Genomic DNA, 18,397 nt, shown 5'->3' on the forward strand with positions numbered 1-18,397 from the left:
TTCCAGAGTCCAGGGAGGCTTGACGTGATTCCTCTACTCTTCCTGTGATCTACATTCTCAGAATAGATTTGGCTTCGGCCCACATATTCCATCAGAAAGCACCAAGGGATAGATTCAGTCTGGAGGGGCTGTAAAACGGTCTAAAATGGGCCGTTCCAGGTGTTTCGTTGTGAAATGATAAACATAGTAGGAGCTAAAGACAATAAAGAATACATGGTGACAGCAGCTTGGACACTACAGTTATGTCTCCTCTACACCAATATCAGCTCGTTTGTATTTTGTGCAACATCCTTTTCTGAAGTATAGATGTGTGTGTGTGTCCAGGTGATCGTCTGAAAGGCAGCGAGGAGGAGCTGGCTGGAGCTGTAGGAGCCATAGGGGTCACAGCAGAGGGGGACTCAGACTGACCCCTTAATCCAGAGACGCACCACGCGATCCTGGATCTGACCCTACCAATGTGTCGGTTCCTGTTCTGTTCAGCTGAATGTTTGTTGTGGGAATCGGAGGCTTTTGGTTTCTGTAGCTGTTAAAGCTATTGGGGAGTGAATATGCCAGTTAGATGTGTCACCTTGATGACTTCTGAACTCCAGTCCTAGTACGTGTCACAAATGACATCCTATTCCCTATATAGATCACTACTTTGACAAGTAGTGTGCTAGACAGGGAGTAGGGTGCCATTTGGGATGCAGAGCCTGTGTGAAAGTCCGACCAGGCTTTGTCAGTGTAGTGCTAGCTAGAGGATCATTGGGGGCTGTTGTATACAGCTGTTGTAAGGATCGTCTGTTATTCATGTGTCTTTTTAATTATATTTTTCCAGTAAAATGATTTGGATTTTCCCAACGTTTGTGTCTTGTGACCTTTTCTGTTGAGACTGTGAAATATTATGTACAATAGACAACACAGAATGAGTTCCTCCACATTTTTTTTTAAATTCCAAATTTATTTAGAAAATCAGCTGAAAACTGATCCTTAACCAATCAGATTGTAAAGTGACCCTAATCCACTTGTATAATAAGTTACTGCAACAGGAAATGTATTGCTACTCTATTGACATAAAATATACTATTAGCCCAACAGTTGACTGTCGGGTTCAACTACGATGGAAAACAGATTACAACGAACAGAGACATTTTTGGTATGATGATATTTCACTAATTATACATCTAAAGCACCTAAATTGGCCTGAAAAGCGCAAAACTATTTCTTTCACAAAGTGCTTCCCACCAGTCCCCGAAACACACCAAGTTTCTCTATCAAAGGAGGCTACAGATGTAGGATCTTAATTTGAGCCAGGTTGCTACAGGAGATGTGAATTATTATGTGGATTATAATTAATGGACATTTTTTTTGTAAGGGTTGATTACATTGCTCATAATGGAAAATCAAGTCATGAATGGAAATGACAAATACATGACAAGTTTTATGTTTCCTGCGTTGCAGGATGGTTCTCCTGCAACAGAGTGATCTAAGATCCTACATCTGCATTTCACATATTATAACACTTTGTTATTTATCATATTGTCACACAGGGCTACCTACTTCACTCTCCATCTGTGTTCCAAATAGCACCCCTGGGCCCATAGGGTCCTGGTCAGAAGTAGGGTACTATATAGGGAACAAGGTACCATTTGGGACACAAAGAGGTAATTGCTCACGTCACTGAAAGCCAGTGAATTAGGCCGTATGAGAGAGATACGATAACACCCACAAACCGCTTTTTCCAACTTCACAATGATGACACATTTTGTGATATAGGTCATCATTGAGAGTAGGTATAGCCTTCACTCTGGTCCATGGAGTTAACATGCCCCCTGCTGAGACTTCAGCAGGCCACACTAACACTCTGGTCAATGGAGTTAACATGCCCCCTGCTGAGACTTCAGGAAGCAGCACTAACACTCTGGTCCATGGAGTTAACATGCCCCCTGCTGAGACTTTAGCAGGCCACACTAACACTCTGGTCCATGGAGTTAACATGCCCCCTGCTGAGACTTTAGCAGGCCACACTAACACTCTGGTCCATGGAGTTAACATGCCCCCTGCTGAGACTTCAGCAGGCCACACTAACACTCTGGTCCATGGAGTTAACATGCCCCCTGCTGAGACTTCAGGAAGCAGCACTAACACTCTGGTCCATGGAGTTAACATGCCCCCTGCTGAGACTTCAGCAGGCCACACTAACACTCTGGTCCATGGAGTTAACATGCCCCCTGCTGAGACTTCAGCAGGCCACACCAACAATCTGGTCCATGGAGTTAACATGCCCCCTGCTGAGACTTCAGCAGGCCACACTAACACCCTGGACCAGAGACTACCTGAATGTAGCTGTACTAACACCCTGGACCAGAGCTACAGCCCAATCCATCACTTACACAAAACTCAGATTGATCCTACACACTACAGTACCTTTTTAAGATGGGCCATGTCTATATTGGAATCAAAGAAGCTCACGTGTTATCATATAGAAGATATAGCTTGATAATTAATACTGCAAGAATAGAACAGCACAAGTGTATCTACTGTGACACTCATCTCTTAGAGAACATATTTCATTAAGATGCAGCATCTCTAAGCATTGTGATGGTGGAAATAGCATTCAAGGCCTGTATTCCCAAAATGTCTCTGAGTAGAAGTGCTGATCTAGGATCTCGGGTCATAATGAAGACGGTTACAATAACTACATGGAGTTCCTGATCCTAGACCAGCACTCATATTCTGAGATGCTTGAAACATACAACCCCTGATGAAGAACTCCTGGCAATTCAGTCAAAGGAAACAGCATTTTTTTGTTTAGTTGTGGTTCTAGTGGGAAGTTTCAAAGGTAGAGGTTGTCTTGGCACTCGGGTTAGTGTGTTGTTGATGATGATGTCATACGGGTTGGTGCATCATGCAGATGAGCTGATGACATGGGCCTTTTCTGAACAACAGGAGACAGTAGAGACTTCTTATCTGAACAGGAGCAGACAGGTGACAGTAGAGACTTCTTATCTGAACAGGAGCAGACAGGAGACAGTAGAGACTTCTTATCTGAACAGGAGCAGACAGGAGACAGTAGAGACTTCTTATCTGAACAGCAGCAGACAGGAGACCGTAGAGACTTCTTATCTGAACAGGAGCAGACAGGAGACCGTAGAGACTTCTTATCTGAACAGGAGCAGACAGGAGACCGTAGAGACTTCTTATCTGAACAGGAGCAGACAGGAGACCGTAGAGACTTCTTATCTGAACAGGAGCAGACAGGAGACCGTAGAGACTTCTTATCTGAACAGCAGGAGACCGTAGAGACTTCTTATCTGAACAGCAGCAGACAGGAGACAGTAGAGACTTCTTATCTGAACAGCAGCAGACAGGAGACAGTAGAGACATCCTATCCCTTCAATCTTATCTGTTATCCTGATGACGTTGTCACGGAGACCTCAAGTCATAGCCCTTCTTTATCAGGATAATTTTAGACTCAGCTGGGGTCTGTTCAGGAGGATGTAACGTTACAGATGGGGTCTGTTCAGGAGGATGTAATGTTACAGCTGGGGTCTGTTCAGGAGGATGTAACGTTACAGCTGGGGTCTGTTCAGGTGGGTGTAACGTTACAGCTGGGTTCTGTTCAGGTGGGTGTAACGTTACAGCTGGGGTCTGTTCAGGAGGATGTAACGTTACAGATGGGGTCTGTTCAGGAGGATGTAACGTTACAGCTGGGGTCTGTTCAGGAGGATGTAACGTTACAGATGGGGTCTGTTCCGGAGGATGTAACGTTAAAGCTGGGGTCTGTTCAGGAAGATGTAACGTTACAGCTGGGGTCTGTTCAGGAGGATGTAACGTTACAGCTGGGGTCTGTTCAGGAGGATGTAACGTTAAAGCTGGGGTCTGTTCAGGAGGATGTAACGTTACAGCTGGGGTCTGTTCAGGAGGATGTAACGTTACAGATGGGGTCTGTTCAGGAGGATGTAAAGTTACAGCTGGGGTCTGTTCAGGAGGATGTAACATTACAGCTGGGGTCTGTTCAGGTGGATGTAACGTTAAAGCTGGGGTCTGTTCAGGAGGATGTAACGTTACAGCTGGGGTCTGTTCAGGAGGATGTAACGTTACAGATGGGGTCTGTTCAGGAGGATGTAACGTTACAGCTGGGGTCTGTTCAGGTGGATGTAACGTTAAAGCTGGGGTCTGTTCAGGAGGATGTAACGTTACAGCTGGGGTCTGTTCAGGAGGATGTAACGTTACAGATGGGGTCTGTTCAGGAGGATGTAACGTTACAGCTGGGGTCTGTTCAGGAGGATGTAACGTTACAGTTGGGGTCTGTTTCAGGAGGATGTAATGTTAAAGCTGGGGTCTGTTCAGGAGGATGTAACGTTACAGATGGGGTCTGTTCAGGAGGGTGTAACGTTACAGTTGGGGTCTGTTCAGGAGGATGTAACGTTACAGCTGGGGTCTGTTTCAGGTGGGTGTAACGTTACAGCTGGGGTCTGTTCAGGAGGATGTAACGTTAAAGCTGGGGTCTGTTCAGGAGGATGTAACGTTATAGCTGGGGTCTGTTCAGGAGGATGTAACGTTACAGATGGGGTCTGTTCAGGAGTGTGTAACGTTACAGCTGGGGTCTGTTCAGGAGGATGTAACGTTACAGCTGGGGTCTGTTCAGGAGGGTGTAACGTTACAGCTGGGGTCTGTTCAGGAGGATGTAACGTTAAAGCTGGGGTTTGTTCAGGAGGGTGTAACGTTACAGCTGGGGTCTGTTCAGGTGGGTGTAACGTTACAGAACCTTCAACAGACATGACATCACAGGAGGCTGCTGAGGGGAGAACGGCTCATAATAAGGTCCGAAACGGAGCGAATGGAATGGCATCAAACACCTGGAAACCATGTGTTCTCCCCAATTAAGGTGCCACCAACCTCCTGTGCATGACATGAACAGACATTATGATCGGTAGACTAGAGAATCTGCAATATTCTCAATATTTAATCTCACTGAATACACACCTGGTAGCTTTGATACTGACTGACTGGTAAACAGACTGATAGGTTGACTGACTGACTGGCTGGCTGACTGGCAAACTGATAAACAGACTGATAGATTGACTGACTGGCTGGCTGGCTGGTGAACTGATAAACAGACTGATAGATTGATTGACTGACTGGCTGGCTGACTGGCTGGCTGACTGGCAAACTGATAAACAGACTGATAGGTTGACTGACTGACTGACTGGCTGACTGGCGAACTGATAGACAGACTGATAGACTGACTGGCTGACTGGGCAGAGGGGGTTTGTTGTTGTTATTGCTTGTTGATGTATTTGGTTGGCTGCGTGTCTGTTGAGTCCCTGGAGTCCTGGTCGTCCATGGGAACAGGAAGTTGGATGACTTCAGGAAGGGGAGTTCTAGTCACACTGATGGCTTCCCCCTCCTCTCTGTATCTTCCTGGCCGCCGGCCCCAGCTCCACCTTACAAACCCTCTCAGCAAACTTCAGAGAACACATGGTCTCTCCCACGTTACTCTCCAGAGCAGACACCTGGAGGAGGACCAGAGGATCAGAGAGGACACTTCCAGACAGATATGACAGTATAATCAGTGTGTTTGATGTAGTGTACTGTATGTTGTGTCAGCCAGGCTGCACCACCTTAGCCTAGTTGTCTTGTAATGTGTAGGCTAAATACAGTATGGACTTCTCCATTCAGAATGATTTTTAGTCCAGGACATGGCTTAATGTCCGAGAAGCCAGCCCTATGGGTATACATATAGATGGATATACAGACATTGTAATCTGTGTGTATCAGATGTACTGTACTGTCCTGAGTCCCTACCTGCACCACCATGGCTGTCTTGTTGCCCTTGCCCAGTGAGTCCTGCAGCAGGTATGTGAGGCGACTGTTTCTGAAGGGGATGTGTTTCTCCTTCCCCCTCAGAGCCTGGATAACGTCCCCCAGAGCCAGCAGGGAGCGGTTGATGTTCTGGGCCTCCTTCAGCCTCTCTCCCTCAGCTCCTGACTTCCAGACCCTCTCAGAGCCAGCCAGGTCCACCAGGTTCAACTTGCCTGCAGATGTCACAAAAACAATCACCCGTTAACATAACATTTTCTGGTCCCTTGAATCGTGTCAATATTTGGAACCGGCCCACTTGCCAAATGAGTAGTGCACCCCGGACAAAACACACCTCGCCGACGAACGGTGAAAAGCAGCGGGCGTCGATGAACGGTGGTGATTCAGCATGTAGAATCACGTGGAAATGAACAGAAAATGACAGCCGCTGTACTGATCACAATAGGACAGCCGCTGTTCTGATCACAATAGGACAGCCGCTGTTCTGATCACAATAGGACAGCCGCTGTTCTGATCACAATAGGGCAGCCACCTGCTGCTTCTAACGGTTAGTTGGCACTGTGTGTCCCGTCTCTAAGGTGTGACGTACCTGTGGTCTTGGCCCCGCTGGCCAGGTCAGTCCCCAGCACAGTGATCATGAGGAGGGCATGAGAACGAGAGCTGTGCTGGTTCATCTGGGTCCCGAAGGTGATCCTGTTACGACGCGCCTGCGCCAGAAGCTACACAGGAAGTGACAGATTTCATGGAAATGTGATATAGAATTATAGGAAACTTGCAAGTAACATATTTTCATATGATTGTATACACTTTCCCATTACAGTAAATTAACCATTAGGGTTCTGATGGCTCAGTAGGTAGAGCACGGCTCAGCAGGTAGAGCACGGCTCAGCAGGTAGAGCACGGCTCAGCAGGTAGAGCACGGCTCAGCAGGTAGAGCACGGCTCAGCAGGTAGGTGCACGGCTCAGCAGGTAGAGCACGGCTCAGCAGGTAGGTGCACGGCTCAGCAGGTAGAGCACGGCTCAGCAGATAGAGCACGGCTCTTGCAACACCAGGATTGTGGGTTCTATTCCCTGGGCAACCCATACGTAAAATGTTTGCCAGTTGGCTGTAAATTTCTTTGAATAAAAGCGTCTGTTACAGTATATTAAATTATTATCAAATTCGAGGTTGAAAAGTCAAGGAAATGATCTATTGATATAGTTGGAGAAATCAGTCTCACTGAAAAAAAGTATACAGTTGCCAAATTCCAGTAACTATCCCCAAATTCCCAGGTTTTCCAGAAATAATGGTTGGAAGATTCTACCGATCAGCAGGGAATAAACAGGAAATCCCTGGAAAGTTACCAGGACTTTCACCCTAAGAAAAATAAATGTGAGTCTCCTCACTTTCTTGATGTGTTGGAAGCTCTTGACCTCTATGAGCCGGAGTCCAGGGACATGCAGCTGTCCTGTTCCGTCTGGGTTGATCTTAATGTCCAGCTTCTCTCCATCCTTACTCAGCAGGTCTCTGGGGACAGAACAGGAACAGGAAGTTATTGTCAGTTTATCACAACACTAACACTAACTTAAAGCACTTTTCATATATTTAAGGCCTCCTTTACTAATATAAAACAATATAGTAGCACAAATATAAAACGGAAGACTTGAATAATGAATCATAAAACATATCACCACTTCTAAATGCTGGGATATTTTTCTGCCAGTCATTGAGAGGGAAGGAGAGCAGCTGGGAAGGTACCTGAGCACCTCGTTGTAGATCTCCACAGAGCTGACAGTCACGGTGTACGTCCACATGTCCTTCCTGTCCTCTATCTCACTAAACAGGTGTTTCAGAGCACGCTGGTTGATGCCTGGGTTCTCTGTGCTGCCCTGACGACAACAAAGGATGGAGATTTTGATACAACGAGTCAATTTCAATCAAATATTCAGCCTTATTTAACAACAACACGTTGATAAACCTCACATTACACATTGGTATGCAGTGCTACCACACACCTCCATGGTGTGGGTCTTCCCAGAGCCAGTCTGCCCATAGGCAAAGATGCAGACGTGGTATCCATCTATACAGGATGTCACAAGGGGCTCGATCTCCTGGAAGACCTTAGACACAGTAGAAAACCAGAGGTTAGCGAGTGTGTATCGTTCACAGTCACTGCTGTTTTTGAGTCACACCACAGAAACTGAAATACCACCCCTGAGCCACTCATTTAAATAGATAGAGAAGTGACAGTACTGTGTCTCGTAATGGAGGCTGAGTTTCTCAGTACCTCTTCCTGAGTGGCCTGAGGGTGGAAGACACGGTCCAGTTCAAAGTTATGGCTTCGGCCCTGCCCTTTCAGCACGGAGAGAGCTGATTCGTTGTTGGGGTCCGTGGTTACCACCACCGATTGGCCCTCCTCATGCTGGTCCTCCTTCAGAACCGGCTTCACACGGCACAGCACACGGATGTTGCCTAGCAGCAATGACAGTTTATTTTAATAATGATACAGCGTTATAAATAATTGCCTTTTTTTTCAATAGAACAAAGAGACTCCCTCCTCCAGTCTCTTCCTTCATCTGGACGTTGTTTCACCATACCTTTGAGCTCGACCAGCTGCTCGTGGTACTTCCTCCGCAGTGCCACCTCCTTCCTGTACTTCTCCAGGAGGTCCTTGTTGGCCTCCGACATCTCACTCATAGCTGCTGATATCTACACAGACAGGCCAGAGATAAACGGTGAAATCTCACTCATAGCTGCTGATATCTACACAGACAGGCCAGAGATAAACGGTGAAATCTCACTCATAGCTGCTGATATCTACACAGACAGGCCAGAGATAAACGGTGAAATCTCACTCATAGCTGCTGATAGCTACACAGACAGGCCAGAGATAAACTGTGAAATCTCACTCATAGCTGCTGATATCTACACAGACAGGCCAGAGATAAACGGTGAAATCTCACTCATAGGCTGCTGATATCTACACAGACAGGCCAGAGATAAACGGTGAAATCTCACTCATAGCTGCTGATATCTACACAGACAGGCCAGAGATAAACGGTGAAATCTCACTCATAGCTGCTGATATCTACACAGACAGGCCAGAGATAAACGGTGAAATCTCACTCATAGGCTGCTGATATCTACACAGACAGGCCAGAGATAAACGGTGAATACACACCACACCTTTTCAGCTTGGCCTTTAATTAATGTTATATCTTTACTGTAACTTCAGACATTGTTTTCTCTTTACATCTCTTCTGCTGCCTTCTGTTTGGTTTTTATCTCTTTCATTTGATTGATTTACAGTTTTGTGGGTTTAAATCGCACTTTAAATAAAGTTTGATTTGACTTGAAACAACACTGGTTAATCCAGCAGCAGTGTTGTGTGGGACCTGTTTCTTGGCGTCGGTGATGGCTGCTCCGTAGAAGTCCGAGAAGTTGCGGACCTGGCTCCTCAGGCTGGCGTAGTCTGTCTTCATGGTGCGCAGGGTCGGAGGGAGCGCTGTCAGACGCTTCTGCAGGTCTGACACAGGACACACACAGACACACACACACACACACACACACACACACACACACACACACACACACACACACACACACAGACACACACACACACACACACAGACACAGACACACAGACACAGACACAGACACACACACACACACACACACACACACAGAGACAGAGAAAGAAAGAAAGAAAGAAAGACTGTCACAGATGCTCAATGGTGATGTGATGAGCATGAAGCACAACATCCTATGAATCAACAGCACTCCCAGATTCAACAAGCCCATCATAGCATATCTGCACAGCCTGTAGAAGCTTCTGAAGGCTGTATTAGATGGGACTCACTAAAGAACTGGTCCTGCAGGCTCTGGAAGTGTTCTACGGAGCACGTCGCTGCAGCTTTTACAGCCTCCTCCTTCTTCTCCTCCAGGTGACCTATCTCCTTCAGCAGTTCCTCCTGCAGTACACTGATCTCCCGCTCGTACGCTGCAATCTGGGAGAGGCAGTCCCATTCACATTCAGCATATGATGATGAGGTTCATGAACTGGAATGCGTCCCAAATGCCACCCTGCTCCCTATTTCGTTCACTACTTTAGACCAGGACCCATTGGGCTCCAGCCAACATGGGTCCAGTAGTACGTGACATAGGGACTAGGATGCCATATTGGATGGAGACAATACCTTGCATAGCTTGGTAGGAATGAAGGTTAGTATTATACACGTTAGTTTCTTCTTCTGGTTAGTAAGTTAACTGTTAAATCTCATCATTGTGAACTTTGAAGTAGAATACATTTTGTCTCAGGAATGTAATATTTCTTCATGAATATTTCACAGAACATATTTACCTTTTCTGAGGACGTTCAAACCAATACGGTGACTTTTCATTGGTTCTCACCTTGTGTTGCAGGTGACTTTTCATTGGTTCTCACCTTGTGTTGCAGGTGACTTTTCATTGGTTCTCAACTTGTGTTGCAGGTGACTTTTCATTGGTTCTCACCTTGTGTTGCAGGTGACTTTTCATTGGTTCTCACCTTGTGTTGCAGGTGACTTTTCATTGGTTCTCACCTTGTGTTGCAGGTGACTTTTCATTGGTTCTCACCTTGTGTTGCAGGTGACTTTTCATTGGTTCTCACCTTGTGTTGCAGGTGACTTTTCATTGGTTCTCACCTTGTGTTGCAGGTGACTTTTCATTGGTTCTCACCTTGTGTTGCAGGCGACTTTTCATTGGTTCTCACCTTGTGTTGCAGGTGACTTTTCATTGGTTCTCACCTTGTGTTGCAGGCGACTTTTCATTGGTTCTCACCTTGTGTTGCAGGTGACTTTTCATTGGTTCTCACCTTGTGTTGCAGGCGACTTTTCATTGGTTCTCACCTTGTGTTGCAGGCGACTTTTCATTGGTTCTCACCTTGTGTTGCAGGTGACTTTTCATTGGTTCTCACCTTGTGTTGCAGGTGACTTTTCATTGGTTCTCACCTTGTGTTGCAGGTGACTTTTCATTGGTTCTCACCTTGTGTTGCAGATTACTTTTCATTGGTTCTCACCTTGTGTTGCAGGTTACAGCTGAATTCATCTGACTTCCTGATGTGCTCCTCCAGTTGTCTGCACTTCTCGTTCTGATTGGTCAGTTTCTCTGACAGCTGCTCGTTCCTCTCTCTGGCCTCAGCCAACTGCCTCAGAGTCACCGGTGACTCCACCTCCACAGTTTGAGTGACAATCTGTCCCGGAAAATACCAATGAAGGTTATAACCTCAGTTAATATAAAACCATTTATTCAACAAGACCAGTTTCTGATTCCAAACCATCAGAAAACTGTTATCAGATTCATTTGAATGAATCCGGGACCGAGTGGCGCAGCAGTCTAAAGCACTATATCACAGTGTTAGAGGCATCACTACAGACCCGGGTTCGATCCTGGGCTGTATCACAACTGGCTGTGATCGGGAGTCCCATAGAGCGGGGTAGGCCACAGTTGTCCGAGTTAGGGAAGGGTTTGGTCGGGTTAGGCCATCATTGTAAATAAGAATTTGTTCTTAACTGACTTGCCTAGTTAAATAAAGGTAAAATAAGAGAATGAGAAGGTATTGTATATACAGCAAGGTGTCTTTTTCAGACAATCCCTACCTTGACCTGTGGCTCTTTGGCCCTCTCTTTATCCAGCTCTAGCTGCAGCTCCCTCACTCTCTCCTCTCTTCTCCTCTGCTCCTCTCCTCTCCTCCACTCGCTTTGTTCGCTCTGTCGCTCCAGGTGAGACAGCTGATCAGCCCTCTGCTGCAGGGAACTCTCCAGGTGCTGCACCCGGCTGCGCAGGTTCTCATTCTCCTACAGGGGGAGACAGAGAGCACAGTTAGAGAGAACATTCTCCTACAGGGGGAGACAGAGAGCACCGTTAGAGATAACATTCTCCTACAGGGGGAGACAGAGAGCACAGTTAGAGAGAACATTCTCCTACAGGGGGAGACAGAGAGCACCGTTAGAGATAACATTCTCCTACAGGGGGAGACAGAGAGCACCGTTAGAGAGAACATTCTCCTACAGGGGGAGACAGAGAGCACAGTTAGAGAGAACATTCTCCTACAGGGGGAGACAGAGAGCACAGTTAGAGAGAACATTCTCCTACAGGGGGAGACAGAGCACCGTTAGAGAGAACATTCTCCTACAGGGGGAGACAGAGAGCACAGTTAGAGAGAACATTCTCCTACAGGGGGAGACAGAGAGCACCGTTAGAGATAACATTCTCCTACAGGGGGAGACAGAGAGCACAGTTAGAGAGAACATTCTCCTACAGGGGGAGACAGAGAGCACCGTTAGAGATAACATTCTCCTACAGGGGGAGACAGAGAGCACCGTTAGAGAGAACATTCTCCTACAGGGGGAGACAGAGAGCACAGTTAGAGAGAACATTCTCCTACAGGGGGAGACAGAGAGCACAGTTAGAGAGAACATTCTCCTACAGGGGGAGACAGAGCACCGTTAGAGAGAACATTCTCCTACAGGGGGAGACAGAGAGCACAGTTAGAGAGAACATTCTCCTACAGGGGGAGACAGAGAGCACCGTTAGAGATAACATTCTCCTACAGGGGGAGACAGAGCACCGTTAGAGAGAACATTCTCCTACAGGGGGAGACAGAGAGCACAGTTAGAGAGAACATTCTCCTACAGGGGGAGACAGAGAGCACCGTTAGAGAGAACATTCTCCTACAGGGGGAGACAGAGCACCGTTAGAGCGAACATTCTCCTACAGGGGGAGACAGAGAGCACAGTTAGAGAGAACATTCTCCTACAGGGGGAGACAGAGCACCGTTAGAGAGAACATTCTCCTACAGGGGGAGACAGAGCACCGTTAGAGAGAACATTCTCCTACAGGGGGAGACAGAGAGCACAGTTAGAGAGAACATTCTCCTACAGGGGGAGACAGAGCACCGTTAGAGAGAACATTCTCCTACAGGGGGAGACAGAGAGCACAGTTAGAGAGAACATTCTCCTACAGGGGGAGACAGAGAGCACAGTTAGAGAGAACAATCTCCTACAGGGGGAGACAGAGAGCACCGTTAGAGAGAACATTCTCCTACAGGGGGAGACAGAGAGCACCGTTAGAGAGAACATTCTCCTACAGGGGGAGACAGAGAGCACTGTTAGAGAGAACGGTCTCCTACAGGGGGAGACAGAGAGCACTGTTAGAGAGAACGGTCTCCTACAGGGGGAGACAAAGAGCAAGACCATATTCACATATAAATGTGTGTTATAGATCTGTCATTCTCATTGAAAGCAAGTCTAATGAATGGTAGATCTGTTCTATGTGTGGTATTTCTATGTGTCCCATTCTTAAGTTTTTACGCTGTTTCAGCTTCAAACAACTTAAAATTCAATATTTGTGGTTATTGTATAGGGACTAGTGTTCCGTTTGGGACTGCTTCTCACCTTGATGAGTACAGAGCTGGACTGGGAGGGGATGACAGAGAGCTGCTGCAGGAGGCCCTGGGTGACAGTCAGACTCTGTTTCAGACTCTCGTTCTCCGCTGACAGACACACAACCCGCTTCTCCGAGTCTGTGGCTCCCTGAGGAGGAACACAATGAATTACAGTAAGCATGACGAACAGGTTATATCACACTAAAGCATGATGAACAGGTTATATCACACTAAAGCATGACAAACAGGTTATATCACACTAAAGCATGATGAACAGGTTATATCACACTAAAGCATGATCACTAAAGCATGCTGAACAGGTTATATCACACTAAAGCATGACGAACAGGTTATATCACACTAAAGCATGACGAACAGGCTATATCACACTAAAGCATGATGAACAGGTTATATCACACTAAAGCATGATGAACAGGTGATATCACACTAAAGCATGATGAACAGGTGATATCACACTAAAGCATGATGAACAGGTTATATCACACTAAAGCATGATGAATAGGTTATATCACACTAAAGCATGATGAACAGGTTATATCACACTAAAGCATGATGAATAGGTTATATCACACTAAAGCATGATGAACAGGTTATATCACACTAAAGCATGACGAACAGGTTATATCACACTAAAGCATGATGAACAGGTTATATCACACTAAAGCATGCTGAATAGGTTATATCACACTAAAGCATGCTGAACAGGTTATATCACACTAAAGCATGCTGAATAGGTTATATCACACTAAAGCATGATGAACAGGTTATATCACACTAAAGCATGATCACTAAATCATGATGAACAGGTTATATCACACTAAAGCATGATGAATAGGTTATATCACACTAAAGCATGATGAACAGGTTATATCACACTAAAGCATGCTGAATAGGTTATATCACACTAAAGCATGATCACTAAATCATGATGAACAGGTTATATCACACTAAAGCATGATGAATAGGTTATATCACACTAAAGCATGATGAACAGGTGATATCACACTAAAGCATGCTGAATAGGTTATATCACACTAAAGCATGCTGAATAGGTTATATCACACTAAAGCATGATCACTAAATCATGATGAACAGGTTATATCACACTAAAGCATGATGAATAGGTTATATCACACTAAAGCATGATCACTAAATCATGATGAACAGGTGATATCACACTAAAGCATGACGAACAGGTTATATCACACTAAAGCATGATGAATAGGTTCTACCTGTCAATACCGGTCCTGCAATATTGCCTGTTTGTTGCCTAACCAGTATGATTTCCCTATAGGTTTAAAACCAAGCCAGTGAAAGATACCTCAATGCTGACACACCGTAGGGATTTTCACACTACACCATGTTGTCTCTGACTACAGCAGCAGTGTAAACATGTACCGCGGCAGCTTTGCTGATAACAAACGGAGCAGATTGTCTTGAATGCTTACAGAGTCCGTTCTCAGTCTGGACAGCTCCTCCTCCCGCTCCTCGATGCAGCTCTTCAGTTCGTCGATCTGGGGAGGAAAAAGGGAAAGTATGTTGTCTGTAGTCTGAAGCTTAAAGGGAAGGAGATGGGATTCAAAAGGACGGATTGGATGCTGAAAAAGAGAGTCGTTTTTTTTTTGTTCATCAATTGGAAATGTGCATTTGACAGTGTGCGGGTGGGTACTGTCTTAATGTTTTTAAAATAATATGAATTATGACTCATAGCACGCTAACTTCAATCATCTCCAAACTGCACGCAGAAACATACAAATGTTATTCATGAGCTCACCTGTCTCTGGGGAAGTAGAAAAAATACCTACATCTCTAAATCTCTCATTATCCCTTTAAACATGAACACCCCATAACAGGGTTGGGGTTAGGGTTAGGGCCAACAGTGTTTGTGGCCAAATCCCCTGAAGTTAATAGTGGCTGTTTAAACCACTCTGAACCATGGAATACAGTTAGAGTATGGATGGATTACAGTTAGTGTATGGATGGATTACAGTTAGAGTATGGATGGATTACCGTTAGTGTATGGATGGATTACAGTTAGTGTATGGATGGATTACAGTTAGAGTATGGATGGATTACAGTTAGTGTATGGATGGATTACAGTTAGTGTATGGATGGATTACAGTTAGAGTATGGATGGATTACAGTTAGAGTATGGATGGATTACAGTTAGTGTATGGATGGATTACAGTTAGTGTATGGATGGATTACAGTTAGTGTATGGATGGATTACAGTTAGTGTATGGATGGATTACAGTTAGAGTATGGATGGATTACAGTTAGTGTATGGATGGATTACAGTTAGTGTATGGATGGATTACAGTTAGTGTATGGATGGATTACAGTTAGAGTATGGATGGATTACAGTTAGTGTATGGATGGATTACAGTTAGTGTATGGATGGATTACAGTTAGAGTATGGATGGATTACAGTTAGAGTATGGATGGATTACAGTTAGTGTATGGATGGATTACAGTTAGAGTATGGATGGATTACAGTTAGAGTATGGATGGATTACAGTTAGAGTATGGATGGATTACAGTTAGTGTATGGATGGATTACAGTTAGAGTATGGATGGATTACAGTTAGAGTATGGATGGATTACAGTTAGAGTATGGATGGATTACAGTTAGAGTATGGATGGATTACAGTTAGAGTATGGATGGATTACAGTTAGTGTATGGATGGATTACAGTTAGAGTATGGATGGATTACAGTTAGAGTATGGATGGATTACAGTTAGAGTATGGATGGATTACAGTTAGAGTATGGATGGATTACAGTTAGAGTATGGATGGATTACAGTTAGAGTATGGATGGATTACAGTTAGTGTATGGATGGATTACAGTTAGAGTATGGATGGATTACAGTTAGAGTATGGATGGATTACAGTTAGAGTATGGATGGATTACAGTTAGTGTATGGATGGATTACAGTTAGTGTATGGATGGATTACAGTTAGAGTATGGATGGATTACAGTTAGAGTATGGATGGATTACAGTTAGAGTATGGATGGATTACAGTTAGTGTATGGATGGATTACAGTTAGAGTATGGATGGATTACAGTTAGAGTATGGATGGATTACAGTTAGAGTATGGATGGATTACAGTTAGAGTATGGATGGATTACAGTTAGAGTATGGATGGATTACAGTTAGTGTATGGATGGATTACAGTTAGAGTATGGATGGATTACAGTTAGAGTATGGATGGATTACAGTTAGAGTATGGATGGATTACAGTTAGAGTATGGATGGATTACAGTTAGAGTATGGATGGATTACAGTTAGTGTATGGATGGATTACAGTTAGAGTATGGATGGATTACAGTTAGAGTATGGATGGATTACAGTTAGAGTATGGATGGATTACAGTTAGAGTATGGATGGATTACAGTTAGAGTATGGATGGATTACAGTTAGAGTATGGATGGATTACAGTTAGTGTATGGATGGATTACAGTTAGAGTATGGATGGATTACAGTTAGAGTATGGATGGATTACAGTTAGAGTATGGATGGATTACAGTTAGTGTATGGATGGATTACAGTTAGTGTATGGATGGATTACAGTTAGAGTATGGATGGATTACAGTTAGAGTATGGATGGATTACAGTTAGAGTATGGATGGATTACAGTTAGAGTATGGATGGATTACAGTTAGAGTATGGATGGATTACAGTTAGTGTATGGATGGATTACAGTTAGTGTATGGATGGATTACAGTTAGTGTATGGATGGATTACAGTTAGTGTATGGATGGATTACAGTTAGTGTATGGATGGATTACATGGAATACAGTTGATCCTGGCCCATAGACGACTTTCAGGGTAAGGAACCATCTGACTGACGATAAGGTGTAAAAAAATTAGCTATCCCTTAATTGAATTTACAAATCAATCATTGCAAATGGGGCATTAAATGGTCAAGGATTTCTTACAAAACTGAATCTGATAAGCTTTAGTAATTGTGTTTATGAACCCAAGCGCTTCCCAGGTGCAACAAAGGGACAAGTGGGAAATGGCTTCAAACAGTCAAATGGCTGAATTGAGAAGCGATGAAAAGGATTAAATGGTGTGTTTCGTGTCGTTTGTTTTGTTTTGTTTTGTTACCATGACTACAAGTATCACTGAAATAATGCTCCTGTAACATATGTGTTAACACATATTGTTCAGATGTATTGTATCATATAAGGGACATATATGTAATAAACATTTGAACACTAAATGTGTTACATATGTATGAGCATATAAGTAGTATGTATATATGCACATATATGTGGATATAAGGCAGAAATATTTGTCACATATATGAAAACGGCCAATTATTGTATATTCCAACATATATGTGACATATCTAGTGCCCTCAGAAACTGTTTCAAACCTGTTGACATTTCTACATTTTGTTGTGTTACAGCCTGTAGTTAAAATGGGTTAAATCCAGATGTTGTGTCACAATACCCCATAGTGTTAAACGTAATGATGTTTTTATTCGTTTTTACATATTAATAAAACATGAAAAGCTTGAAATGCAGTGGTGTAAAGTATTTAAGTGAAAATACTTTAAAGTTCTACTTAAGTAGTTTTTTTGTGGTATCTGTACTTTACTTTACTATTTATATTTTTGACTACTTTTACTTTTACTTCACTACATTCCTAAAGACAATAATGTACTTTTTACTCCATATATATCCCTTTAAGCATGGTGAAGTTACTAATTACACGTTGGATGGTGTATCAATACACCCAGTCACTACAAAGATACAAGCATCCTAAGTTACCAGAGAGGTTAGAAACCACTCAGGGTCTCCCACTCCTCTTTCTATTCTGGTTAGAGTCCGTTTGTGCTGTTCTGTGAAGGGAGTAGTACACAGCATTGTATGAGATCTTCAGTTTCTTGGCAATTTCTCGCATGGAATAGCCTTCATTTTCAGAACAAGAATAGACTGACGAGTTTCAGAAGAAAGTTCTTTGTTTCTGGCCATTTTGAGGCTGTAATCGAACCCACAAATGCTGATGCTCCAGATACTCAACTAGTCTAAAGAAGGACAGTTTTATTGCTTCTTTAATCAAACAACAGTTTTCAGCTGTGCTAACATCATTGCAAAAGGGTTTTCTAATGGTCAATTAGCATTTTAAAATGATAAACTTGGATTAGCTAACACAA

The 18,397-nt window shown here is 44.0% G+C and overlaps 2 protein-coding genes across 3 annotated transcripts in view; one reads left to right on the forward strand and one right to left on the reverse strand.

Moving 5' to 3' along the window:
- LOC149984347 (coiled-coil domain-containing protein 12-like) overlaps window positions 1–840 on the forward strand; it is a 28,941-nt gene extending 28,101 nt beyond the window's left edge. Inside the window, exon 7 of the mRNA XM_090220611.1 lies at window positions 325–840. Coding sequence (XP_090076737.1) covers window positions 325–407 — 83 coding nt within the window. The 3' untranslated portion in view covers window positions 408–840. The remainder of the gene's footprint in view (window positions 1–324) is intronic.
- A 79-nt stretch (window positions 841–919) lies between these two features.
- Window positions 920–18,397, reverse strand: part of LOC149984348 (kinesin-like protein KIFC3) — a 30,937-nt gene continuing 13,459 nt past the window's right edge. The window contains exons 7-20 of one of the 2 annotated variants that reach the window (XM_090220597.1): window positions 14,678–14,743; window positions 13,219–13,356; window positions 11,422–11,619; window positions 10,842–11,015; window positions 9,645–9,792; window positions 9,181–9,311; window positions 8,383–8,494; window positions 8,073–8,257; window positions 7,801–7,905; window positions 7,544–7,674; window positions 7,192–7,312; window positions 6,395–6,524; window positions 5,791–6,020; window positions 920–5,498 (exon numbers count right to left, since the gene is read on the reverse strand). In XM_090220597.1, the coding sequence (XP_090076723.1) occupies window positions 5,367–5,498; window positions 5,791–6,020; window positions 6,395–6,524; window positions 7,192–7,312; window positions 7,544–7,674; window positions 7,801–7,905; window positions 8,073–8,257; window positions 8,383–8,494; window positions 9,181–9,311; window positions 9,645–9,792; window positions 10,842–11,015; window positions 11,422–11,619; window positions 13,219–13,356; window positions 14,678–14,743 (2,001 nt within the window). In that variant the 3' untranslated portion in view covers window positions 920–5,366. Of the gene's footprint in view, window positions 5,499–5,790; window positions 6,021–6,394; window positions 6,525–7,191; window positions 7,313–7,543; window positions 7,675–7,800; window positions 7,906–8,072; window positions 8,258–8,382; window positions 8,495–8,737; window positions 8,874–9,180; window positions 9,312–9,644; window positions 9,793–10,841; window positions 11,016–11,421; window positions 11,620–13,218; window positions 13,357–14,677; window positions 14,744–18,397 lie in introns of those variants that run through there. The other variant, XM_090220606.1, reaches the window with a different exon arrangement.

This window comes from Oncorhynchus mykiss, chromosome 3 (assembly GCF_057628025.1).
Source record: "Oncorhynchus mykiss isolate SJ-2025 chromosome 3, ASM5762802v1, whole genome shotgun sequence".
NCBI lineage: Eukaryota > Metazoa > Chordata > Actinopteri > Salmoniformes > Salmonidae > Oncorhynchus > Oncorhynchus mykiss.